This window comes from Scomber scombrus, chromosome 11, assembly GCF_963691925.1.
Source record: "Scomber scombrus chromosome 11, fScoSco1.1, whole genome shotgun sequence".
In the NCBI taxonomy this organism is placed as follows: domain Eukaryota; kingdom Metazoa; phylum Chordata; class Actinopteri; order Scombriformes; family Scombridae; genus Scomber; species Scomber scombrus.
The window spans coordinates 29,794,094-29,821,531 of record NC_084980.1 but is presented as its reverse complement, the minus strand read 5'-3'; the positions used below and the strand labels follow the sequence as shown (position 1 = coordinate 29,821,531).

At 39.2% G+C, this 27,438-nt stretch overlaps 2 protein-coding genes across 2 annotated transcripts; one reads left to right on the top strand and one right to left on the bottom strand.

The window, feature by feature from the left end:
* Positions 1–1,487: 1,487 nt before the first annotated feature.
* proca (protein C (inactivator of coagulation factors Va and VIIIa), a) lies at positions 1,488–12,873 on the bottom strand. Its single transcript, XM_062429600.1, has 10 exons — positions 12,760–12,873; positions 12,407–12,427; positions 12,164–12,244; positions 9,551–9,708; positions 8,617–8,641; positions 7,622–7,732; positions 6,752–6,892; positions 5,093–5,211; positions 3,922–4,039; positions 1,488–3,250 (listed from the first exon to the last, which is right to left on the bottom strand). The coding sequence occupies exons 3-10, from the start codon at positions 12,231–12,233 to the stop codon at positions 2,667–2,669; spliced, it is 1,326 nt and encodes a 441-aa protein (XP_062285584.1). The 5' UTR covers positions 12,234–12,244; positions 12,407–12,427; positions 12,760–12,873; the 3' UTR covers positions 1,488–2,666.
* A 3,716-nt stretch (positions 12,874–16,589) lies between these two features.
* Positions 16,590–23,129, top strand: LOC133990134 (inner ear-specific collagen-like). Its single transcript, XM_062428308.1, has 6 exons — positions 16,590–16,687; positions 18,914–19,106; positions 19,724–20,174; positions 20,945–21,025; positions 21,404–21,484; positions 22,204–23,129. The coding sequence occupies exons 1-6, from the start codon at positions 16,590–16,592 to the stop codon at positions 23,127–23,129; spliced, it is 1,830 nt and encodes a 609-aa protein (XP_062284292.1).
* The last annotated feature ends 4,309 nt before the right edge of the window (positions 23,130–27,438 follow it).

The following is a 27,438-nucleotide window of genomic DNA, read 5'->3' as shown; positions in this document are numbered from 1 at the left end:
CTTTTACACAAGGTGACTGCTCCACCTTCTACCTCCTAGATGGAAGCTTTTCCATTGAAACATGCAGTGTGTATGTTTGACACTCATGTTCTTCTGCAGGAAGGGTAAAATAGACACAAAAATAAAATTAATTTAAAAAATATGATCTGAACCCTTAAAAACTTTCATAACCTTAAACTCAACCTGACCAGCATTAAATGTTCTGACTCTAAAGATGAATAAAAGCACATAAAAAGTCCCATCATCAGCTCCTGGGTATCAGGTGATATCCTGTGAACCTGATGACCAGAGCTGACCTGTAGGCTGACACCTCAGACAGGAAGTAACCCGAGGAAGCTGCGTCTCACTGAGCGCAGGTCAGTTTCACTTGACTCTGTTTTAATGTAACATGAGTCTGTTAGAAAGTCAAACACGGAATCTGAACTCTTTTTTTTTTACAGTCAGTCTCCACTCTGTAGTCAGCTGGATATAAAGAGTTTTGCCCCAGAAAAGAGAAGATTTAAAGGTGTTCAAACTCGTTCTGCCTGGTGTAGATCTGACATGTTTTTAATAGTTTTTAGACAACAACAGCACAGAGGAATAATATATATATATATATATATATGAGATATGAGATCTTAAAGAACAGTGTTGCTTTGCAATTAAACACAGTAAATTATAGGATACAGTTATAGATATCAGGAAAGAGCTTTAGTTCTGTTGTCTTAGTGTTAAACACATTACACTGACCTTTACCTTTCTGAGATCAGATCAGACAGAATAACTGAAAACACCTTCAAGCCTTTCCTCCAGCTTTAACAGCTACTTAATTACAAATATATTATTTATTGCATGTACAGTGTATAATTTAAATAATAGATTCTTATTTTACCAACTTATACGTGATTAATGCTGCAAGAAGCCAATAGCACAGAGACATAAGCCATAATCTCAGGTTAAGTAATTATAAATAGAGTAAAAACACATTATTCTAACGTGCAAATGCATCAAACACTCTGTGAAAATGTATTCAAACTGCTTTAGAAACGAATATCAGGAAGATGTTGAGTTGTGTTTCATGTCTAATATGTAGTTTTAAAGCTGCTGACGGTTAAATATTCAGCATTCTCTGATGATACTCGTTGAATTCATTTTAATTCCTGAATAAAAATGTCTGTATTTCCAGTGGCTGGATGTAAACGCAGGATCAGTGTGTGTGCTGAAGTGTGTATCTCAGGTGGATTGTCTTGTTGTGTGGTGCTTATTTAACAGCAATAATTCAGATTACACAGACTCACGTTGTAAAAACCACATCAGACCTCAGTTTGTGTATTTAATGAGTCTGCTGTGTTGACAGTTTGGGCCTCAATGTGACACTGTGTCCCTTTAACACTCTGCTGCTGTATGAAATAAAATCCAGTGTCCGTCACTCAGTAATCAGCTCTGTGTATTCTGTGGAACTGCTTATGTAGTAATTTATGATTTATTAAAAAATGGGTAAAATCCTGTTTGTTTTAATGAGACTTTAATATGACTGCTGACAGTGAACATATCATGACATATGAGGACTTCAAAACAGTGGGAATTACTGACTTTTTAGGACATTAGAAAACCGCCAACCAGCCATTAATGCAGCATTCACGTCATATCCAACTTGGTGCTGAATAATACAGAAATGCCTGAAAAAGCCAACGGATGCCTCATGTCTTGTTCAAGATAATTAAACACAAATTGAATGCATACAGTCTTGTATATCAGTAATGCACAGAGCAACATTTCTACAGGGATGACCTCTTTGATCCAGACTGAAATATCTCAGCAACTATGAGATGGTTTGCTTTTTTACAGACGTTCATGTTCCCCAGAGGATAAATTGTAATAACTTGGATCTCTTACTAAACAAACTAAACATCCGACAATTTTTGGACTTGTCAAAGCAGGAAAAGCTGTTGGACCGTGCTGGAAAGTTACTTAGTACATTTCCAGGTGATGCTACTTTCTACATCTCAGAGGGAAATATTGTACTTTCTACTCCACTACATTTATTTGACAGCTTTAGTTACTTTTCAGATTAATATTTTGACACAATGGATAATATAACAAGCTTTTAAAATACAACACATTGGTGGTTTCCAACCTTTTTGTCTTTTGACGTCTTCCAAAAAGCAGTGTGTAGTCGGGCTCACATTTCAGATGTCTATGAGTTGTTAACAGCTCCACTAAATAGTGAACTAAACTTCATTTCTACAAAATGGTGTGTCGTTGGGGTCAAGTGAAGCAAAACACATAAACTGGTGGATCTTCACAGCTAGATAAAGAAGGATGTTTTATAAGAGGGGGACAGAGGAAAGTTTGATGTCATATAAATATAGTTCTAACCGAATTAGAAACCATGGAAATCAACGTAAAAATCTGAATTCCTTTTGTAAAGTGGTGGAAAAGTCAACTAAACTTAATTCTAATCCAGACTGTAGTTGTTGAGATGTTTCCCTCTGGACCAAAGTTTTAAACAACATCACTAAAGTGGCTCAAAATAAATGACACTCAGCTGTGGTGAAAATGGGAAGCAAACCTCTTGAGACTGAATCAGTTTATTTAACAAAGTGTATCACATTTCTGCTGCACTGAGGGCCTTTATGTGGGTTTAACAGACCAAACTGGGAGAGCTGTTGGGTGTGGAGGTGGGTTTAGACACCCTGGGGTTCTGGTGGATGATGAGTTTTGTCCCATTCTTCACGAACGCTGTTGATCCACTCATTGTAGTTGGATACCTTGGTGTAGATGCCCAGCTTGTCCTCCCTAGCGCAGCCCTCACCCCAGGACACCAGACCCACCAGGAACCAGGTGTTTCGGTACAGAGTGACCATCGGTCCGCCGCTGTCCCCCTCGCAGGCGTCCATCCTCTGCCCGAGTATCCCGGCGCACAGGAAGTTGTCAGAGACGTTGTGGGACATGTGGCTGCTGCAGACGCTGTGGGTGACCAGCGGCACTTTGATGACGTTGAGTGCCGAGCTGTAGCGGTTGCTGTCATCTTTGCCCCAGCCGGTCACCACGGTGGTGGTTCCATTTTGGTGCAGCACCCGCTCGGCCATCTCTCTCCCCGGCATGCAAATGGGGAGGATGAACTCTGAAAACGGGGCGGGGGAGTCGAGGCGCAGCAGGGCGATGTCGTTGTCCACCGTTTGGCCGTTGTAGTAATTCGGGTGTCTGAAGGTCTTTGCCACCTTCAGAGTCACTTCGCTGCCTTCAGATCTGAGGCGCTCGTAGTCGCCTGAAGAGACAGATCACGCAGTTCTGGATCCTCATGTATGAAGATGTTTTTTTGTTTTTTTTAACCAACTGAGATTTAAATGTACAATAAAATCAGTCAATGTTTGAAGGCACTAAAGTAAAATTCAGATAAGCTTTTGGGGAAAATTGATAAATTACTCCCTCAAATTTGTAATTTGTGCATTTAACTTTTAAATTAAGTCTTAATTCTGAGTGTTTAAAGCTGAATTCAACAAATAATGGCGCAAATTTGCATGTTGCTCATTTCAACATGTTTTTATCTGCTGTTCAGTTTCATTGTGAAAAGAAGAATTTGAGGTTGCTGCTGTCAGGGGCGGCACAGTGGTGAAGTGGTTAGCACTGTCACCTCACAGCAAGACAGCTCTGGGTTCAAACCCGCCAGCCCACAGGTTAATTGGTCACTCTAAATTGCAGAAATAAAGAGACATGAAGTTTTTAGATGTCCTTCCAAAGCATGAGAGGTATGATGTGACTGTTTTAATTAATATTAGAGGAGAGAATATTATACTACTACTCTGTGAAGGACAGTCAGTCTTGACTTGTGTGAGGTTCTTGCATGAGGCCCACTGAGCCTTTTTTTTCAGTCATTTAAAAGTTTTTCATAATAATGTCATGGTTTTTAGTGTTTGATGTCTGTGGACTGAAACTCACCCAATCGTACACTGAATTTCAGGTTGTTCTCGAGGCAGTGAGCAGCTGTCAGCACCCAGCTCTCATCGATGAGGACGCCTCCGCAGTGAAAACGCCCATAAGCATTCAGCAATAGCACCTGCACACAAAAACACGCCTGTAGAACCTTGTTTTTATTAGTTTTATAACATACACACAGTAGAGTCGCCCCCTGCTGGTCATTAGAGAGAATGCAGGTTTAAGGCACTTCCACATTGGCTTCACTTTTCAGACATGATGACTCCTTCAGTTACTGGCAACGACCCGACTGATGCATCGACTCAGCAACTTTTAGAGGGTGGCCGTATTTCCCATTTATATTAAATAATATTTATCAGAAACGTGACATTAGTTCCTCTTTCAGAAAAATAACGTGACCTTTAAGGGCGATCCACACTGAGAATCATAAATATAACAATAACTATAACGACAACGATGTGAGCGTCCACACTGAGAACGATAACGTCTTGTAAACAGCGGTGTGAAGCATGTGCTGCTCACTCCAGCTGTGTCTGCAACTGACTACTGATGAGCTGTAGTCTGTTGTACGGAGAAATAAAAAGAGAAGCAGCAGAGTTCAGAGGTGGGTAGCTATTGATTCAGTGTGTTGATCAGAAGTATTTCAGACACTAGTTGCTGTGATGTTTCAGTATTTACAGACCAAACTGAGCCGCTGCAGCAGAGACTCAGTATGAACTCAGATCTGCTTACAAACATCCACTAACTATTATAATAGAGAACAAAGCTCCAGCATCTTTGACAAACCTCTCTAAAGAAATCACCTCTGTCATCCTGCTCCAATGTACAGAGTGTCAGTTCGTGGTAAGAGAGGAGGAAAGACACATTAAAATAAATAATTACATCAGTCAAAAAGGATATTGATTGACAGTCAGCGTTTTTATCATTCATCAAATCGCTCTGAAAGTGTTTCCAACGATATCATTCTCCTCTATCGTTGTTGTTATAGTTGTGGTGTGGACTCCGCCATCCACTCGTAATAGAACAATATTTAAAACTATACATCTATAGTTATCGTTCTCAGTGTGGACGGCCCTCTAATGACATTAAAAGATAAAACTCTGTGTCTGGTGTGTTGCGCTTTACTTTTCCCGTCTGTTTGCATCTCAGAGGAGAGGTGACAGTAAAACTTTACCTGCCACGGACTCTCGCCCTTCTTGCCCACTTCCCCCCCCACCATCCATGGCAGCAGGCCGTCCCTCGGTTTGGTGTACGATGACCTGCCGATCAGCAGCCGACCACAGGACGATTCACCTGCAGGGAGATTTGATCAATTTAATCTCTCCAGTGTTGAAACATACACATATATATAACAGTAAACTTTATCAGCATTTTAACATTTAACCCTCCTGTTGTCCTCGAGTCAAGGAAGGAAGGGAGGAAGGAAGGAAGGAAAGGAGGAAGGAAGGGAGGGAGGAAGGAAGGATGGAAGGGAGGAAGGAGGAAGAAAGGACGGAAGGATGGAAGGGAGGAAGAAGTAAGGAAAGAAAGAAGGAAGGAGGAAGGAAAAGAAGGACAGAGGAAAGAAGGAAGGAAGGAAGGTAGGAGGGAGGGAGGGACGGAGGGATGGAGGGACGGAGGGAGGGAGGAAAGAAGGAAGGAGGTAGGGAGGGAGAAAGGAAAAGAGGAAGGAAGGAAAGACGGACAGAGGAAAGAAGGAAGGTAGGAAGGTAGGGGGGAGGAAAGAAAGAGAGAAGGATGGAAGGAGGGAAGGAAAGAAGGAGGGAGGGAGGAAGGAAGGACAGAAGGAAGGAAGGAAGAAAGGGGGATGGAGGAAGGAAAGAAGGAAGGGAGGAAAAAAAGAGAAAAGGAGGGAGGGAGGAAGGACAGACGGAAGGAAGGAAGGGACACTGTTATGTTCTGGGCCATGTTTGGTTTTGCCTGTTTCGTGACAGCTCTCTCTCCCAGCTCTGTGACTGCAAATCAGGGTGTGATTGACTACAGGTGTTCTGGCTGGTCTGCTGACGGATTGCTGATGGCTGATTGGTTGGACCTGCCCCTCTCTCCTTCCCATTCCCAACAATGGAGGCCATGCTGCTGGTTGTGCTGTGATGTCTGTTATATGAAGTACTTAACATGTGCCTGTTCGTCGTCCAGATAGCCAAAAGTAGGGAGGAGAAGCCCTTTCTTTTTGTTTGAAACATTTTTCTCTTGTTCATAAGGTGATGAGTTAGGTTTAAGTTTTGTCTTTAGTTTTCTCTTGTTTTCTGTGCAAATTAAGATCAGGGTCAAGTTTAGAGGTTTTGTTTATTGTTTTGGGCATTTGTTTCTCCTGTCCGAATTAATGAAATAAACGGCTACTTTCTGGACCTTCAACCATGGTTTGGCTGCACATTCTTGGGGATGGGAAGAGCGGGGATTCTTGATCATGTTGGGCCCAGGTTCCCTAGGCCAGGGTCGTAACAACAGTCAAAATAGACGGGGTCAATTTGACCCGGGAGGACAACACGAAGGCTAAACCTGCAATAATAACTTCCTTGATGTAGCAGAAACATAAAATACAAATAAGAGACTTTCTGAACATGAATAAAGCAATTTAAGAGAAATTACTTATTGAGCAACATGATAGCATAAATTAGATACAAGACAAATCTTAAACTTGAACCCCCGCCGAGCTGCGTAGATACTCTTTAATCAGGTAATTACAAAGCGAGGTTAATGTTAGCACATTGAAAATGGAGGATCACTTGAACATCCAGTTTATATACCTGCAGAGGGGAGAACAGTTCACAGCACACAGCAGCTCAACTGACATCCACATTGAAACCGGTCCAACTAAACGTCATGTTCTCACCTTTCGGGACACATTCCCTGTGGTTGTCTTGCAGCTTGTATCCGTCGACACAGCTGCAGGTCCTCCTCAGGCCGCCCTCGCTCTCCTTACACTCCTGGTCACAGTCGCCGTTATTCACAGAGCAGTTAGTCGCTGATTGAGCTGAAAAATAACAGACGACAGAGATATTTAACCCTCAACCTTTACACATATATACAGTGTATCGTCACAAGTTTTAGTAGGAGAAAAGATGCTGCTGTGTGACTACACCGCCTACAAGCAGCAGTGGAAGAAGTATTCAGATCTACTCCTACAGTAAAGTACTGCAGTATTATGAGTGATGTAGTATGCAGTATTACAGTAAAAGTACTGCAGTATTATAGTGATGTAGTATGCAGTATTACAGTAAAAGTACTGCAGTATTATAGTGATGTAGTATGCAGTATTACAGTAAAAGTACTGCAGTATTATGAGTGATGTAGTATGCAGTATTACAGTAAAAGTACTGCAGTATTATGAGCGATGTAGTATGCAGTATTACAGTAAAAGTACTGCAGTATTATAGTGATGTAGTATGCAGTATTACAGTAAAAGTACTGCAGTATTATAGTGATGTAGTATGCAGTATTACAGTAAAGTAGTGGTTTGGTCCTCTGACTGATATATTATTATTATGACATCATTAGATTATAATAGTGAAGCATCAGTGTTAGAGCAGCATGTTACTGTTGTAGCTGCTGGAGGTGGAGCTAGTTTACACTACTTTATATAGTTTTGGGTAGTTCTGTTGAACACTACAAAACATCCTAGTCTTGAGGAGACTAGAAAGAACTTCCTGTCTGTCTCTGATGTGTGTGATGAACACTAAATGTAAAGTGCCCACAGACTCACGTTCTGTGCAGTATTTTCCCTCGTATCCCTGGTTACATCGGCAGATGTATGTTTGGTATTGATCCACACAATATCCATGACCACACATGTTGGACTGACACTGGTTCCCATCTGAAACACAGCCAGATCAACATCAATACATTTCCCATAATGCTCTGCAGGTGCTGCTCAGAGGCCTTGCACTCAAATCTGATTTATTTTCAGGGGAATGTGAACAAGCCACATCTGATGTTATCATATTACATCTTGGACACTTTCAGTAACGCTTTAACTTTGATTTTATAGTAATTTCCTGGAAATTTGGTGTTAAGCAGTTAATTTTTAGCACATTTTACAGAGTGAATTAATGAATTAGACTCTTATCAGTTCTAAATGTATAAATACACTGGTCAGTGGCAAATAAGGTTTGGCAAGATGAGTAATTCACAAATGTGTTAAAACTAGTTTTAAAAGCAGCATCAGGTTTGTTAAAATGTACATTTAGTATTTTTGTTGGTTTTATATAATTTGAAATGAGATTTGCACCATTTTTTTTTAACCAAAAATAAGACTGAATGCTGAATGAAGAAACTCCTGAAAATGTCAAATGGTGTAACCACAAAATGATAAATATTCAATCCCCAGATTAAATGTAATATTTAGAACAATTTTATTCCAATACCTTTATTTAATATAAAAGTTACAATGTAAGATCATGCCAAACTAGTTGATATGGTGTTTTATTGACAATTTACTGTTTTTAAGCAAGTTGAATTATTTGGTACAAAGTTTTTATGGTTACACCACTTAGACATTTTTGCCATAATCCTCTAATATATTCTCTCAAAATGGATTAAAAGCAGAAATTTGATGCTGGGTCCACAAAAAAAAAACGTGTGCAAGTTATTCATACGTTTATTTTCAACTTTAAATTTAAACTAAACCACATGGACACAATAAAACGTCATTGACCCAGACACAGAAGTGGCTCATATTAAAGAAGAAGCTTTTCTTACCCGTGTACACCGTCCAGAACTCCAGCTGTAAACACACAAAACTAAAAGTTAAAGTCCCACTCCACTCAAAAACATGTTTTTCTTCTTGTTCTTGATTTCACATCAATCTGCTGACAGTGGAAAATGTTTCTGAGCTCGTTGAACATCTGAGTTTTACAGGTGAGCCAATCATGGTCCAATATGATATCCAATATCCAAATATGAGATACACAATAGAGGGTGAATGCTGCCTGAACATTAAGCAACATTTTTTTTCAAACTATATATACTTTATATCCTTTTGTATCATTCTCCAAATCATCCATCAGTTCTTGTTGTATTTTACTAGATTTTATATATTTTAATTAAAGACATTTTTAGCGACTTTTGCTGTGAACTATTTTTTACTATTTTAAAATTATTGCTATTTTTATTTTCAATCTTACATCATTACAATAATGTTTCTTTTATGTTCTTTTTTAATATTGCTTTTTTGTTCCTTTTAGGCCCTTTTTTAATGTGATGTTTTTATTTTGTTTTAAAGCACTTAAAGCTGCATTTCTTATATGAACGGTGCCAAACAAATAGTTATTATTATTGTTATTATTACTAGTTCTTAGATGGATTTCCTTCCTTCCAGGCAGCCGTTCATGCAGAGACTTGAAAACCTGCTGCAAATGATTCAATAGTTACCATCAATGCTCAGGTTGTGAACAGTAACATGAAAGCATTTCTTTGATGCTGCCTTCAAGGAAACTCTGACATTAAAGACTCCAGAGTTGGTTGCAGAAAAGCAGCCAGCAAAAACAAACCAAACATCATTGAACACAACATCAGAGAAGAGTTTATCTTCAGCAGTTCCCACATCTCTGCAAGTAGATTGTTTTCACTGAATACTGAAATAAACTGAAACCAGGCAGGAATGAATCAGCCAAACAGAAATAAAACGTCTTACTGTGGCTTCCCTGGTTTGGAAAATCTCTCTGGCTTCTTCAAAGTCACACCTTTCCTCCACACACTCGCGCTCCATGGACGGAGGTTTCAGCTCCTCCAAGAACGAGTTCGCCCGACGAGACCGGAGCAGCATGTGAGCCTGCGGAGCGTCCGTGAACACTGAACAGGCCCGAGAGGGAGAAGACGATTAAAGTCATGTTTAGTTTAAAGCTGCTGCTGCATGCAGCATCATTGAGGGTCAGTTCAACAGATGATTCTTCCAGGTTGTGATGATTGATATTTGATCCTGTTTGGGAATAATATTTAGTTTTTTACTGTGCATAAAACAAGACCACAAATGTTATGTGTCAGATTTTATCAAAATGTGCATACACATGGTTCTGGTTTATAAATCTGTCTTCGTGGAATTGGGCACACGTGCACAAACATACAAATTAAATGACTACTTAGGTCATTTACCCAGAACCAACCAGCATTTTCTAAACAGGTGCCTGTATTAGCAGTCATCAGCAGATAACTTCAAATCGCTTACAAAAAAACATAATGTGAACATACTGTGTCTGGTTGGGTTTAGGTTGGGGTTTAAAGATGATGCTTTGGGTTAAATTCATAGACTGTATATAAGAAATGGACGTAACATCCGTGACGTCACCCATTGGTTTGTGGACTGCTGCTCGGAGGCCAATAGTATCGGATCTGAGCAGCGCCATCTTGAAAATTTCAGGTGCATGCCGGGAAAACGGATTCACGGATTCTACTTATATGGGCATCAGGAGGAACATGAGGTGCCCTCCTGAACCTGTGAACCAATCAACCTGTCAATCACCACGTAGCCACGCCCTAATGCATACCCTGCTTTATCGTCACATATAAAATCAGGGAGGCCAAAATGTCCCAAATGAACATCATACTGCATTGAAGAAGGCTTTAAACTAGCGATTGAGACCATAAACACATTTTGAAAACGTTTACTGAGGTTAGAAATCAAGTGAGAAGTTGGTGAATTCTCCATTGACTTGTATAGAGACGGAAGTCCTTTTGACACCAAAACGGTCGCCCCCTGGTGGCCTTTTGATAGAATGCAGTTTTAAGTTACTTCCACGTTGGACTCATTTCAGAGGACCGGAACTCCCCGCCTGGTTAAATTACTACCTCTGTGAGCTGAAGACCAATCAGAAAATCTGAGGTTTGATTGCCGGCTCCTCCAGTCCACATGTCGATGTCTCCTTAGGCAAGATACTTAACCCCAAATTGCCCCCGATGGCTGCACCAACAGTGTATGAATGTGTGTGAATGGGTGAAAGTGATCTCCAGTGTAAAGTACAGTCTCATTCACGTCTTTTGTGTTAGGCACAGTTGGAAACAGGAAGCAAACATCGTTATATTGTGCTTATGGAAAGTTATATGAACGTCATCTGAACTGCACCACTTCTCCAGGTTATAATTACATTTGAGTGACGATGTTTCTAGCAGCCGTCGTAACTATAGTTCGTAACACACTGTGCTCTTAATCTCGTTAAGGACAGACTCGTCTTTACACCTGTTAACGAAACAAAACAGGAAAGAAGACCAGGTGTAGTTTCACTGCTCGTGTTGCAGCATCCATTTCATCAATTTATCACATGGACTGTAAACCAATCGTCAGCAGTGATATCTCAGAAATGTAATCAATGTAGAGTTTGCAGGTCATATCTAAACTGACTCTACAGGGTAACAGCAAACTAAAATGTTAACTAATTATTACCTTTATATCACGCTCTAGAAAAACACATGTACGCTGGTCTGAAGTCAGCATGATGTCTGTGTGTACAAATACAAGTTTATGTGCAGGAAATGGTCCATGTTTTAATATGTATATGTTGTTTATGTATGTTCTTCAGTTCTTCCAGCCCTGCAGTCTCTCTCTTTAGTCTTCTGTGGATATTTATGAAGTACCAGGAATCTTGCAAATGTTTTAATCATTTTTCGACTCTTATGGGACATCAATCTGCATCACTCTGGTTAAATATAAATCTTATCATCCTACACCTGATTCTAATAATGAACTTCTTAACAAGCTCTTGACAAGCTGTGACTGCCTGATAACGAGTTCATTACTAGAATCAGGTGTGTTAGAGCGGGGAGATAAAACATACAGGGCAGTAGCTCTACAGCATGGGTGTCCAAACTATTCCACAAAGGGCCATGTGGCTGCAGGTTTTCATTCGAACCAATCAGGAACACACCAGGCTTGAATCATTTAATCAATTGATCTCAGTCTTCAGACAGTTGATTGGTTGAATCATGTGCTCTTGATCGGTTGGAACAAAAACCTGCAGCCACATGGCCCTTTGTGGAATAGTTTGGAAATGCCTGTTCTACAGGAACAGGTTTGGAGACCTCGGCTCTAGAGACACAAACGTCTTTATATTACTTTTTACACCTGGAAACACACTGAGGTGGAAAGTCAGCAAACTCAGCGCACTATGCAGCTGTAATATGAAGGAAAAAATAAACAAATATTGGTTTTGATTGAAAAAAATTGTTTTAAATGTAATGAGGACGTCCCTGTTTCTAATTGAACTTTGTGATTTTCCAGCAAGTTAATAGAAATCATCTGTCCACTGAGACTCACCTGCCATACTGAGCACGGACGCCGACCACAGAGCCACGATGACGGACGCGCACAGGACGAGGCGGGACATGTTGGTCAAACCTGCGGCCAATGAGACAAGGCAGACGAGAACGTGTTAGCCAATCATCTCCTCTCCCCAGTGTTTATATTTACCTCTCTGTCTTCAATAAAGCAGCAGTGATACAAATATTAATATTCATAATCCATACTCCGGGTGATGGAGCAGAGCTTAATCTGACTCACCGAAGTTGAAGTCTGGAGAGGCTGGAAAAAAACAACAACACAATTACAAAAAAATATAAGAGTAATATATTTAAAGCAGCTGTTTTAAATGTTTCAAATCATCTCTCAGCAGTGTCAGTGGAACATTTCTACATTATTGATCTTTGTCAGCTGAAAACACAGAGCAGCCCCCACACAGACACGCAGCAGGAGGCAATCCCCACTTGAACCTCTACGACCTTTGACCCCAACGAGCTGAACAGCAGGAGTGAGGCCGACGCTACATCCTAAAACTGACAAGACACCGAAACACACAAGAACGAGCAGATTTCTGAGACGGAGGAGCGTTTTTTTGGGAGTTTTTTTTTACTTACATGTGAAGATTGGAAGCTGCGGACAGAGACGATGGTGCAGTCTGTGTCTGCTGTGTTAATGACTAACTATCAGTGTTTACTGAGAGTCCACAGTCTGCAGCTGAACACTGTCTGCCAACATACACACACACCTCCCCTTTAACATCCACCCACGTCCACCCCCCCAAAAAAGTCCAAGATGTTCTTAAAGGCAGTGTTGGGGAGTAACTAGTTACCTGCAATGGCGTTATTTAATTAAATTATAACATAAATGTAAGTGTAATCCGTTACAGTTACTGATGAAAATGTTGACGATTACAAAGGAGGTTACATCTGAAGTCAGACCTTTTAAATTTAGCTCAGAAGGGGTTTTTTCTTCCTCATTTTCAAATATTTAACATGTTACTGAATACATATATTACCTTTTTTAAATTATTTTAAATCAATATTTTTTATATTTTGTAAATAAATAATGATGTGGCATAGGGCTGGGCAATTAATCGAAAAATAAACGAAACGGACATTTAGAAACTCTAATCGACTTAATCTTGCTCATGTCAATTAATCGTGGTGTTCACTGTTGCCATGACAGTAAAGGTTGCATATCTTTAATGAATTTGAAAACTTGTCTCCAGTGATCATTTTAACCCAAACCATGATCTTTACATAGTTCTGATCAAGCAAACTAGACATTAACCACAGCGGCACACCTTAAAACATCATTATTTTACCTCCATAAAGATCCTCATGTGCGAAAATATCACAAAATATGGTGTGAGGGCAGCAGTGTAAAATACAAAACAAAAGAAACTGAAAATACGTAATTGTTCATCAAGGGTGGAGATAATCGTTCATTAATCGTAATCAAGTTTAAAAGTTCAATTAATCCTGCCATCCTTGGAGAAAGTCTTTAAGTAGCACTTAATGCCGGGGAAAAGAAATCGGATTATGTTCATGTGTTATCATGGGATATTTTGAATAAACTGATTTATTGTCAGATCAGACTAACTGGAGGTAACTGCATTGGTAACTGAACAGTCAGAACAACGGTGCTTGAATGTAAAATGAAATGTCAACTAAGGTAAAAGGTGTCATGAATACATAAATTAAAATATTAAATAAATAGACAATGCTGTGTCTGTTTTCCATAACTTTAATTCAGCCGTCACATACTGTTCATATTCTGAGCCGTCACAGTATTTCCAGGCGGGGAGTTCTGGTCCTCTGAAATGATGCCGACGTGGAAGTAACTTAAAACTGCATTCTATCAAAAGGCCACCAGGGGGCAACCGTTTTGGTGTCAAAAGGACTTCCGTCTCTATACAAGTCAATGGAGAATTCACCAACTTCTCACTTGATTTCTAACCTCAGTAAACGTTTTCAAAATGTGTTTATGGTCTCAATCGCTAGTTTAAAGCCTTCTTCAATGCAGTATGATGTTCATTTGGGACATTTTGGCCTCCCTGATTTTATATGTGACGATAAAGCAGGGTATGCATTAGGGCGTGGCTACGTCGTGATTGACAGGTTGATTGGTTCACAGGTTCAGGAGGGCGCCTCATGCCCCTCCTGATGCCCATATAAGTAGAATCTGTGTTTTTATTTTTACCCAGCATGCATCAGAACTTTTCAAGATGGCGCTGCTCAGATCCGATACTATTGGCCTCCGAGCAGCAGTCCACAAACCAATGGGTGACGTCACGGATGTTACGTCCATTTTATATACAGTCTATGAGTATTTCATAATTAGTTTCTATTACAAACTTCTGAAGCACAAATCATTCATAAAGAGCTCATCAGTCACAGATAAACATTTTTCTTTAATGAAGCTTTTAGAGAGCAGAGAGAGTTTATTCTTTAGTTTTTATGATTAAAAAAATAAATATTAAAAAACACTATACTATGATGGAATGTTGCATAAAACATGAGAACTATTTCAACGAATTATATTAAATGTGAAGAATGAATATTCTTGACATTTTGGACGAATATGGGTCAGATATATTTCCTTTTTTGTATGTTCTGGGTCACATTAGGGGGAAGACATCAAATTTCACTTCATCAAATTTCAGGCGAAAAGACCCAGAACAGTATAATTGATTCCACTATCATTCTGTTAGCAATCAATTGATAATTTTGTCATCCTTATTTTCTATATTGTCAATGAGTTTTCTCTCTGCTTTAGGGTCTCTAACTTTTTATTGTTAAAGTGGGTTAAAAGGTTTTTTTCTTTATCTAAGACGGTCGGAGGATATAAGATATTACAGATTGTAAAGCCCCTTGAGGCAAGTTTGTGATATGTGATATTGGGCTGCACAAATAAAAAATCAACTTTACCTGTTGAAAGTGTTTCGAGCTGCAGATGAAGAAGCTTCGGCCCCCCCCTCCTCCATCCAGCCAGCGTGAAAACACCTGTAACAAAACCACGGTTAGAAAAAGAAAACCTGATAATGAAAACACAAAGAGGCTTCTGGGATTCTGATACATCTTGTTTTTCCATTTGAATTATGTAACACACCCAAGAGCAGAGGCATCGAATAAAACTTTTGTTAGATCTGAATGATATCAGAAGACAAATGAAGAAAGGAGGACAAGTACACACCACCTTTCAAACACACACACAAACACACACACTTATCTAACCTTAGAAAAAAAACCTAGCATTAACCTTAAACCTTCATGCTTTTGCCTTGAAATGAGCAATTCAAAAATATGTTAAAACTAGTTTTAAGAGCAGCATCAGGTTTGTTAAAATGTACATTTAGTATTTTTGTTGGTTTTATATGATTTGAAATGACATTTGCACCATTTTTTTACCAAAAGTAAGACTGAATACTCCTGAAAATGTCAAATGGTGTAACCACGAAAGAATGATAAATATTCATTATTTTATCACCTACAGTGTATTTAAGTGGACTTATACTAATAATGACTTCATTTAAAACATGTAAATGTTTCCTGATCTCCATGGTTACCAGAGTAAATTTAATATGTAGAACAATTGTATTCCATTACCTTTATTTAATATAAAGTTATAATGTAAGATCATGCCAAACTAGTTGATATGGTGTTTTATTGACAATTTACTGTTTTTAAGCAAGATGAATTATTTGGTACAAAGTGTTTATGGTTACACCACTTAGACATTTTTACCATAATCCTCTAATATATTCTCTCTAAATGGATTAAAAAGCAGAAATTTGATGCTGGGTCCACAAAAAAAGAATGTGTGCTAAGTTATTCATACGTTTATTTTCACATTTTAGGGGGACATGAGGACACAGAATGGTGTCATGTTGTTTCTTAACCACAATATTATTAAGAAACCACATCTTTTAAAGCAGAAATCAGTTTTGAGGTCAGATAATGCTTTTATAACAATTTTCATATTTGTATTTCTACAACCACACAAGGGTTACTTTTAATGTTTTTGCAGTGAAGGTTTTAAAAATAATTCAAAACTTATAATAAACGCACATGTTCAGCTATCTGCGTCTTCAACCAGAATCATTGACTGTATCTCCAAAACTGTGTGAGTGAAACTACCCTCTGCAAACACAAACACAAAGCCTGTCTTTAAAGCAGTTCATGGCAGTGAAGGGAACACACTGGAACTTGGTCCAAACACAAAGCAGCAGGCGGCCGGCCAATTCTCGGACCAGCTCTTTCTCTTACTGTTGGTCGCCCCCATCGCCAATTTGCCTGTGGAACCAGAGACGACTCCTTTATGTCCCCAGGCTGCCTTGTGTTCTGAAAAATCAAAACAGTTGAAGACACAAAGGTAAACCGAGCCGAGGGGACGAAGCTCCACCACAAAAGAAAATAAGGAGATGAATAGTTAACCCTGATAAATGTCCTGGTTTCCACAGCCGGCGGCGCTCAGTGACACACCAAAGGCCGAGGATCAACAACGGCTGCATTCCTGTGTGAAGGCTTTTTACTGGGTATTGTGAGCTAGTGAGGCTCAGTCAGATTTCAGAAATACAATGAAGCGTCCCTCGTTTCACCTAAGTGGGACAGGTCACGTTTTCATTGGGTCATGTGACCTACGTGGCACACATGCTATATAAACATACTGTTTGTCTGAGACTGAAAGTTTGTTCTTGAACTTGGAAACAGCAGGTGAACAAACACAAAAATGTTCATTCAGGATCTGGTCTGAAGTTTCCTTTGCAGGTTCTTCCTCAGTAGATAGCTTGCCCTGCTGTCATTTAAGACTTTGAGCTTCTATTCACTCTTCTTGGAGCACTTTGAGGACTTTTGTTTTAACCAACATGGAGCAAAGTCCTTAAAATGCTTGGAAAATGAAGGAAATTGTGATAGAATTGAAAGCTATAGAACAGTTGCTAAATCAACCTGTTGTGAGATTGTTTGGTTAGATATCAATCAATCAATCAATGTTAAGGCACTTGACACATAGAGCAGGTTTAGACCATACTCTTTACATTTAAATTAAAGAGACCCAACATTCCCACATGAGCAGCACATGACGACAGCGGCAAGAAAAACTCTCCTTTAACAGGAAGAAACCTCATGTAGAACCGGACTCTAGGTGGGCGACCATCTGCTTTGACTGGTTGGCGTTGAATCAACTGCAAGAAAAAACTCAATCTCAGCATCTATTGGTTGGATTGCCATGATTGTTTTCGTCAGACATGCATGTTCCTCAGAGGATGAAACCGTCTGACTTTGGTAATCTTCTGTGATATTTGACCCACAGAGTCTTGAGAGTCATAACCTCAAGATTGGGTCACTTAACATGTTTCTCTTTGTTTTGGGATATTAAAGGACGGGTTCTAGATTTTTAAAGTCTGTCCTGAAACAAGATGAAGGAGCCCAGATGAACATTGTGTGTTTTTCTTGCCCCCTCTTTCATATTGACCATTAGAAGATCCGTTTTCAGCAACCCTGAGGATATATTGTGTGAATATCACTAAAAGTATATTGAACAATCTCTCTACATAGTCACTGAATCTACCTTTAATAGTCAGTATGAATAGGAGGAATGATTACAGAGAGGAAAACATCTGCCACTGTTCATATGGAGACCTGACTGTTGTTTAAGACACGTGTAAAAATGTGAAATCATCCTTTAACCAGTGTAGTGTGAACGTCTCTTTTCTGTCTCTTTTGTGTTGAATAGTTATTTTCTTTAAAGGAGGAAGAGAGGAGTAACACCAGCGAGTCGTCTGAAGGAGATCTGTTTACAGTTTGAGCTTCTTATCGCATATCGACACGAAAAATGACAAAGGAGGAGAGAAGTGGAGAAGAAAGGATTGAGAGGGAAAGGGAGATGGTGAGATGGAGGTGGTTCTCAAATCCCTCTATAGCTATTAAACAAAGCAAAAATAAACAATTACACAATTATTACAATAAATACTATGTCAAGGTTTGTAAATTGCTTTATACAAAAAAATAACATTATAAAATTAGTTTTATTAATGTGATGTATTCAGTTAATCTCAAAGTTATATTCAAGTCCTCTGCAGTGAAATGTAGGTTGTTCATTGTGAAGAGTGGTTTCCTTCACAGTGTTATATTTCTATATTGTTTGTGCAAACTGAGCCAATTGTTGAACATATTCTAATATAGTTTCTAGTTGTAGTAGTGTAAGTGAGGAGACAGAATGAGGCAGGTCGCTGCAACATGATCAAGATATAAGTTGACTGTAGAAAAGACTTAAACTGTTAAAACAAGAAAATTAAGCTTGGAACAAAAGAAGTCAATCAAATCCACTCAAATCAACATTATTTTAACAGCCCGAAATCACAAATTTGTCTAAGAGGGTTTTACAATCATGCTGTAAATGTGAGCTTGGTTAAATAACGTAACTGTGCCTCAGAAGGGGAACAAATGTGGAATCATCTACTGCTGAAAATAGTGCCAAACAAATGCACCATTTACTCCTGCGTATTTGTTTAAAAACTACAGTGAGCAGCTGCAATGGTCTCAGATATTTAGTTTTCAGAGGCTTTTCTTCCCTGATGAAAAAAAGAGGCGACTCTGCAGGGAAATCTACTGGAAAAGGAATTAATTTACAGTATTAACACAAAATTGAGCGAATCCTGTGTCCTGAAAGGATGAGAGAAAGAGGAGGGTGGAGAACGATGGAAAGATAAACAGAGGAGCGTCTCTTCTTTCTGCTCTGAATGTATTTTGCGGTTTCACGGTGAAGGAGGTCACGTCGCAGGGAGAAGACCCAGTTCCTCTTCAGTAAGGACAATAAGGACGCACCTCTTTATTGTCCTGCTGGAGAAGTGTTGTTTTGGGGCGAGGCTTATATATGGATCAAAGCCTCTTCACTCCGGCTCATCTTCCCAAAAATCATCATCATCATCCAGACGATGCTGCACGACTCAGAGAGAGCGGTGAGTCTTTCTTACAAAAACTCATTTCAGGCAAGATGGAACTTTAATTAGATTAATTCAGGTTTTGGTGATTGAACAATTTGTGACGGAGCAGAAAGCAAAGAAACTAATTTTAAAAAATAAAATTTTAATAAATGTAAGTCTTATGCATTTGTCTGAATTGTTGGATTCAAACATAAAAACCTGAGGCAAACACAGAGCAACCGTGACACTCCGATAGCTGCTTTCTGTTAAATACAAATTTGGCCAAAAACTGACTTTTCGTCTCTTTACACACTACACATAGTTTAACTGTGTTGATTTTTAGTGATTGATTAATTTTGATTAAGTTCCTGAGCAGTAGTAGCTTTATAGTGCAGTGCTTTTAGTTGTATTTTGAGTCCTAAAAATTTGATTTGTTTCAAAAATATATTATTTTTTCCAGGGATGGATGTCAATCAGCAACAGAAAGAGATTTTTTAATGTGTATTTGAAACTGGCTCAAACTATTTTACTCTGCTGGAAGTTCTCAAAAAATGTTTACAGAAAAAGGAGCAAAAGTATTCAAGACTTGTGGGTAATGTATATATTTTGTTAGTGTAGTTATCTTCTCCCATTATTCTCTTCTCCTGCTCCAGATGTCGTCGAGGCTGTTGGGACTCCTCGTCCTGTCCTCACTCTGTTCAGCCATGCTGCTACCAAACAGCACCTCTGTGTGGTCCAGTGAAGAGGAAGGCTCCACGGACCCCAACACCTACCAATGGCCCGCTCCAGACGAGGAGGCACCATCAGAGTCTTCGGAGGACACCCCCCCCTGGTTGCCCGTCGCTCGCAGCTCCCCCCTGCAGATGCCCCCGACAGGTCTGCCCTGGCCGCCCAGCAGCAACATGACCGCAGGCTCTGGCAAGCACTGGGAGATGGGGGACACAGGTCCAGAGATACCCCCCTTGCCTGATATGGCGATCTGCGACATGCTGATGAATGCGCCATCACCGCCGCCCATTGACCAGATTCCATTTTTCTGCCTCTGCTTGCACTGTAAAGGCACCGTGGGGCCCAAAGGAGACCATGGAGACCGGGGCCCTCCAGGCATGTAGACCACCTCTGTTTACCTACTTGAGTTTTGGTGAAAAACAGCAGCTTTGTTTTAGTTTTTGTTTGACTTCTCTTACATGAAGACATCAACCTGATTTTGTGATCACTGACTGGTAACAGCTTTTATCTCTCATATACACGGTGGGAAGTTACTAGACATGGATCTTGCTTTAGATTATTGATTTAGCTTCTTTTTTTCCCCTAAAACAGACAAGAAATGAGGATGAAAACTGGATTATATATTGTTGACTCAAATCCCAAACATCCTTATTAGAGAAAAAACTAGATTAATTTGTTTCATGACCAATATTAAAACATGTCAAGACAAAAACAACACTGCAATTTTTTTGTAATAAGTTGATTGAATAGTCTAAGTAAGAGTTTCCTAAACTTGGGGTCATGGGTCCATTGCAGGGGGGAAAAACATGGATTGCATCTCAATGGCTCCGAGACTCAGGTTAGCAGGATTTAATAGACGGTAGCGCATAGAAAAACAATATACACCAACTTCTGGCATGGAAGATAAAACAAGAGGCACAAAACTACATCTACATCTTCTCACTAGTTTCCCTTATAGTGTACTTCAGTTTAAATGTGAGGATTGATTGAGGAAATGTTGAACATTTAGTGAAGCTCATCACTAACACTGCCAGTGTTGGTAGTTTGATTCCAAGACTTTAATGCAACAATTAGAAAAGATGATAACACTGAAGGTATTTCTGGGATTTTTTTGTAAAAACTGACCCGACTAACTTTTGGAACAGGTCAACCTGGGAGTCCCGGGAGAAGAGGAATGACAGGGTTCAGAGGTCGCCCAGGATTCACAGGCCCAATGGGGATAAAAGGTGAGTAACACATCCAGAACTCTCTATTACTGCACCTTAATGTCCAAACTGACAATAAATAACAACATAACTAGGATCATTTGATGGAAGGTGGAATTTTGTGTTCGCCTTGTTCGATCAAAAGGGAAAAAAGAGAACTCCAAAGAGATTTTCTTGTCTGATTCTGAATCATGATATCAGCCCTTTTTTTTTAACAGGCACTATGTGTAGAATTAGTTGTTGTAGCATAATTACAATTTTTCTGGTGAAAACTGCATATTCATCAGTTTCTTTCAGGATTCAGGACATTTTTATGATATTATAGAATTGTATGAACATGTTTATATCAGTGCAGGTCAAGTCCTTGTGTCTCCTCATTTCTGTATTTGTTTTTAACAGGTCAGAAGGGAGACCATGGTGAGAAGGGGCAGAATGGCGCCATCGGTTTCAACGGGATGAAAGGCGACCGAGGCTTCAAAGGTCTGCTAAGATCACTCTCTGTTACAGTTAATAACTTAATATTTTATTAGTGTTTCACTGTTGTAACACCAAAATACAAAAAGTTAACCAAGGGAAAAGAAATTAAACAACAAATATACAGATTGTAATAACAACAAATATAAGTGATTTCTGATCTGATGCAACCATAAACAGATCAACGTCAATGGTTAGTGCTAAAACTGTTACAAATCATTGCTAAAAAAAAACAACAAAAAAACATTTTTGATCCCATACTTTCAGCTTGGTTAGACAAAAATTACTTGGTTTGGACTTGGGCAAAAGAAAACAGTATTGTGTGTTTGTAGGAAATGGGAGGTGAACAATGTTCGACCATGTCAAAGTCTTGTTGCCTCATCCACCCACCACAACATCTGGTCTTCTTGGAAAGAAGAAGCTCCTGATTCTTTATGACTTGAATGTAAACATATCTAATTTCTGGGACTGAGAGGACAGTCTCACCAAAAGATAATTTTTAGATCGAGAGCAGCCTTTATGGTTCTACACTCAGATGAAGGAACTCTTTAAAAACCTATCAATGAAAGACAGACACGAGGGAAGAAAGAAAGATCTAATTGTTTTACTTTGCAGATGTAAATTGGTGAATCCAGCCGTGGAAGTGTAGTGAGAAAATTAAGAGTTAATAAGGTTAAAAGGATTTCTGATACAAATATTCTTAATGAGTGTTTATATGTCTTCAGGAGAGAAAGGAGACCGAGGAATGATAGGGCTCCAGGGTGTCCAGGGTGTCCAGGGAGAAACCGGGACATGCCCTGCTTCCTGTGAGAGTGTCCAGGGTCCAACGGGTCCACAAGGCCTCCCTGGACCAGCCGGATCCCGAGGTCTGCCTGGGGTCCATGGACGTGGGGGACCTAAAGGTTTTAAGGGTGATAAGGGTGACCTCGGCATGGTCGGCACCCCTGGAATGGACGGCCAGAAGGGTGATCAAGGCGAGCAGGGGTTGTGCAACTGCACAGATGGGATGGATGGCACAGATGGGAGACCTGGGGAAAAGGGGCCTAAAGGGGACAAAGGTGACATGGGTACCGAGGGTGTACAAGGCCCAATAGGCCTAAAGGGCAACCAGGGCTTCATTGGCCCCATGGGGCCGCCTGGGCCCTGCTCCCCAGTCATCCATTCAGCCTTCTCTGCAGCTCTCAACCAGTCGTTGCCTGCTCCAAACTGGCCCATTCCTTTCCCACACATCATTACGAACCAGCTGGGGCATTTCAACCCCTTCATGGGCATCTACACGGCTCCTGTCAACGGCACCTACGTCTTCACCTTCCACCTCGCAGTCTCCGACAAGATGCTTAAGGTCGGCCTGTTCCACAACTTCTACCCTGTCATCAAAACAACAGCAGTAAACAGCCAAGCCACCGCCAGCCAGACTGTCATCCTCCATCTCAGCATGTTAGACCAGGTGTGGCTGCAGGTGAAGAACTCCACCACCAACGGCATTCACACCGACAATGAGAGCAGCAGCACGTTCTCAGGATATCTGCTGCATCCTGACTCCTGCGAATTTCCAGTGGGCCGACATCATCATCATCTGCAGAACTATCAGAGGGGAGACTTCGGCTGGAATGGTCCACCACCCAAAACCACCACTCAACCACCACATTAGGCTCCAGTCGGTCAGAAGCACAGTTTTAGACGAAGCATCTGCACATACCCAATCAAACACTCAGTGTTTATAACTGCAAATTTTAAAGGAGGGGTATTATAGAGAAACAGAATTATCCAGTTTTTTGAGGTGGAGCTTTCTGTCAAAGAAGTTATTGTAGCACTTTACGAGTCATATAACTAATACTCCTGACTCATCTTATCTGATGAACTAGCATTATTCAAGCAAGTGATTTAATATCCAGTTTTTTTTTCTCTCAATTATTGAGTGGATTGCCCTGAAATTGGTACACAGGCTCATGTTCCCCTCAGGATGAATTGTGATAACTTTGGTGATCCTGACTTTCCATCATCAGGTCAAAACTTTACTTTGTCCAATACATAATTTATGACCAAATACCTGCAGAGCTGTTGATTCCCATCAGTCTGAGCTCTAGCTTGTGTTTCGTGCAATAAGCAAATATTTGCACGCTAAGATACCGGACTAAATTATAATTATTATATTATTATGAATTGACAAGACATTTTGTGGGAGTTTGATAAGATTCTTAAAGAAATTAATTAATATTATATGTAATTTAAGTGGGACAATACCCCCCTTTAAATGTGGATATAAATTCACTCATACAATGATTCAACACTTACTGAATTATGAAAATGCATGTAGGCTTACATGTGCCAGCTTGACATCTGCATTTGATCATGCACTTATTTTAATAAACAGCTAATTAGCTGATCTAGCTGCAAAGTTTTTCAATTGGCTATAGATGTTCAGACCTGCTCGGATGGTAAGTGTTTTCAAAGCACTTTGCATTCTCTTAAACAGATTTTTAATCGCCATGAGATCAGCTGCTTGCAGCTTAGCTTTAGTGCTTTTATCACCTCCTCTCTTTAAATGTTGATGCATTACATTTGATGCTTGAGAAAAAAATTACATTAAATTGCAATCAAAGTGTTTGCTTCGATCACAGTTTGTCTGACATTTTATTTTTGACACATTCAGGACACATATTTCATATTTCAGACAAAAAACAACTGTGTCTGAAGTAGAGTTCAAAAACTTTACAGCAGATTCAGAGTACTTCTCATTGTACAGCAACAGGAAAAAAAACATCTCACACAGAAACTCCCCCTCTCTGTTTTTTCCTGTGTGGATTCTTCTACTTCTGCTTCTGAGTTCAAACTGCGGATCAATCCAGAAAACTCACGATTGTCCCATTTTAGGCTTGTATTCTTTTGGACAGTTTGAACTCCTATTTAAGGCTGTTTCCAGCTGATCCATGAGCTCTACAGCAATTGTGGACATTAAAATGTCGTGCTAAACTCCCTTACAGCGACAATGGCCTAATTGGGTGCCAGCCTCATCCCAGAATTGTGATGAATTAAGTGTTTGGGCACCAAGACCAACCCGAGTGCTGCTAGCTGGAACCTAGCAACAAAACCAAGCAACAACAGAGCCAACTCAGGTGGCTACTGGTATTATAGATACACCAGCAAAAACTATGACTTGTGTTTTTATACTTGTGCATCAAAACTGAATTTCCCTTTAAGGAACTCCAGGTTCAAGTACAGTCCTTATATTCTTGCAGTTTTGTTTCTTTGTTTATTTTTGTTAGCAGTTAAATGCAGGTGAGGTACATAATACATTACATCACAGGCTTTGATTTAGATGAGATATTTGTTCCCAAAATGAATGTGCCAAAGTAATGTTTTGCTTTTAATTAGAGCACTGATTTGACAGCAAAGATTGTAATAGGACTTTTATTTTTGATAGAAAATGTAAATATGTGAATCAGCACTGTGCTTTGGAGTTAAGTCAAAACAACCTTGTTGAAGCAAAGGTTTGATTGAAAGGTTTAAACGGAGAAGAAGCAGACGAGCAGGTAAGGAGAGATGCTGGAAGGAAACAAGACTGAAGGCTGAAGATGAGGCATTGAGCCATGTTCAGGTAGTGTCCTGCACTGTTTATAGAGAATCATATGACAATATCTGGAAATACAAAACTAAATCAGTAAAAAATACTGCAATTTGCATTACAACCAAAGAAACTCAACTACGAAGGATTAATGAGACTTCTCACCACAGTTTAGAATTAATAATATTAATGGAATGCCTTATTTTAATCTATTATACCTCTCGTGGTGAAAATAAAACACATTTAAAAGAGAAACGTGAAACGTACTTGAGCACTATCTGACACCTTCGGATGATTCTGGACATGTGATTGGACATTAACAACGAGAGTCCGAAGAAATTAGATGCAATATGGATAAAATCTCATCGTCAGCCCTCACATAAATGTTTTCAGTGATCATGTTTTTGTGCATCTCATCTGTAATCTGTGCATTTTGGTTTTTTTCTGAAATTAAAAATTAAATTGGTGTTCAACTGATTCTTCAGCGGTTTAAATTTTTTATCAAAACATTGTGAAACATAGAAAATATACTTATTTGTATAAATCTACTGATAAGTCTATATTATTTAAACAATCCCATGTGTCCAAACCAAAAAATAAATGAATCAATTAAAAAGTACACTGTCCTGATGCCAGAAACTCACCAGAGCACCAAATGTCAGAGGTATTCAGAGCCTTTACCTGAGTAAAAGTACTAAGGAAGCAATGTAAAAAAAATACTCCATTACAACTTGTATCACATGGAAATACTACAGTAAAGTACAAGTACCTCAAACTGTACTACAGTAAAGTACAAGTTCCACTAAAATTGTAGTTAAGTAAATTACTTGAGTTAATCTACTAAATCACTGTCAACATTTCCGAATCCGACTCTGAAAATATTTCAACAAATCCACCATTTCCTCCTCTTTGTATATTAAAAACTACAGTGATCAGCTGTTTTAGCAAATAACTGAACCTGAGAGAATAACTTTAAGTCTTTTCATCGAATCTATCTAACAAAATGTATTAATACATTATAAAAATGTCCCATGAACCCTCTGTACATCATGTGACCTACAGTATATGGAGCTCTGAGGTTATATTACATCAAGAAAAAAAGCACTTAATGCAAAATTGGCTCAATCAGCTTTTATTGTCACAGAGTTCAAACTGCAGTCGCACAGAACATCACATCGCCTTTAAATGCCAAACACAGCGTAGCCGTCTATGTAAGTGTTACTACAGTAAATCTGAACAGTGTTCATTTCCTCCAGAGCCGAGTGAACAGTTAACCCAGCCGTCTGCAAATGCATCTTATTATTTATGAAAGTTTGGAATTTGTCTCATCTTTGCAGTATTTATACCCTTAAATCAAAGGATTGGTTGGACATTGTACCAATCACAGCTTTCTTACATGAAGAATATTCAAATTAAGAGCCGCTATTATGGGTCCATATCAAACATAATTTAATTTCAACTTCACCAACCAACTTTTTATTTTTGCATTCTCCAGCCTTGCTCACTCTTTCTCTGGTTGTAGAAAATGAACTTATGACTCGCGATGTCGCCTGAAAATTACATTAAATCTCAACGTGCAGTTAAAAGTCAGCAGGTACATTACTAAAAATACAAAAGCACTAGAAACAAACAAAAAGTTAAAAATATACTTTACACATTTTACTTTAAAAAAGGACCATAGCAGTGGTTTTGCATGTTTGTCAGCAAATGTTGGCCAGACAAAGTAATTTAGGATAAAATTTGATTAGTAAGTTATATCAATTTTTTCACTTTTAGGGCATAATCAGCATTAATGTCCAATACTTCTATGTTGACTAGCACAGATCTCATATATAATTTTCATGATTATTCTATGGACATTAGAGGCATATTCAAATGTGTGAAAGTGGCAACTGAAGTTCATTATATTTTCCCAGGTTTTTACGCTTTAAGGCTCCATTAAGGGTCAGATTTAATAATAGTTAAAAAGTGTCTCTGGAGCTGGTGGAGACCAAAACGGAGGTAAAAGATTGAATAAATCATTAGGTGGAAACAAACATCTCTCCAATGGGATGGTCATGTTGCTCTGTGCAAGTAGGCAGCTGATTGTTAAGAGGTTAGACATAACTAAATAATAATAATGATGAGGGTTGATTCTGTCGTTTAGTTTAGTCTTTCGGACCTGGTGGATAAAAGCCACTTAAGGGCAACTGCATTGACGAAGTAAAGCATGTTCTCTTCCCTCTCTTCACAAATAAAGCTTGTGATTATACAACACATTATTGGAAACATAAATAATGTGTGATGTTAAAAAAGGTCAGCTCAAAACTAACAAAATAATATATTATCAATGGAGGTTTAAAGGAAGCTCAGTGATGAACACCTGATTGATTAAAGAACTAAAACAAGCAAAATC

Bases quoted from the DNA above. Each gene is read 5' to 3' on its own strand.
- proca (XM_062429600.1), bottom strand. From the start codon at position 12,233: ATGTCCCGCCTCGTCCTGTGCGCGTCCGTCATCGTGGCTCTGTGGTCG. The intron at 8,642-9,550 runs GTAAGACGTTTT...GTGTGTTTACAG, and splicing joins TCCAAACCAGGGAAGCCACA to CTGGAGTTCTGGACGGTGTA. The intron at 5,212-6,751 runs GTGAGAACATGA...ATCTCCCTGCAG, and splicing joins CAGGGAATGTGTCCCGAAAG to GTGAATCGTCCTGTGGTCGG.
- LOC133990134 (XM_062428308.1), top strand. From the start codon at position 16,590: ATGTCCTGGTTTCCACAGCCGGCGGCGCTCAGTGACACACCAAAGGCC. The intron at 20,175-20,944 runs GCATGTAGACCA...CTTTTGGAACAG, and splicing joins TGGAGACCGGGGCCCTCCAG to GTCAACCTGGGAGTCCCGGG. The intron at 21,026-21,403 runs GTGAGTAACACA...TGTTTTTAACAG, and splicing joins AGGCCCAATGGGGATAAAAG to GTCAGAAGGGAGACCATGGT.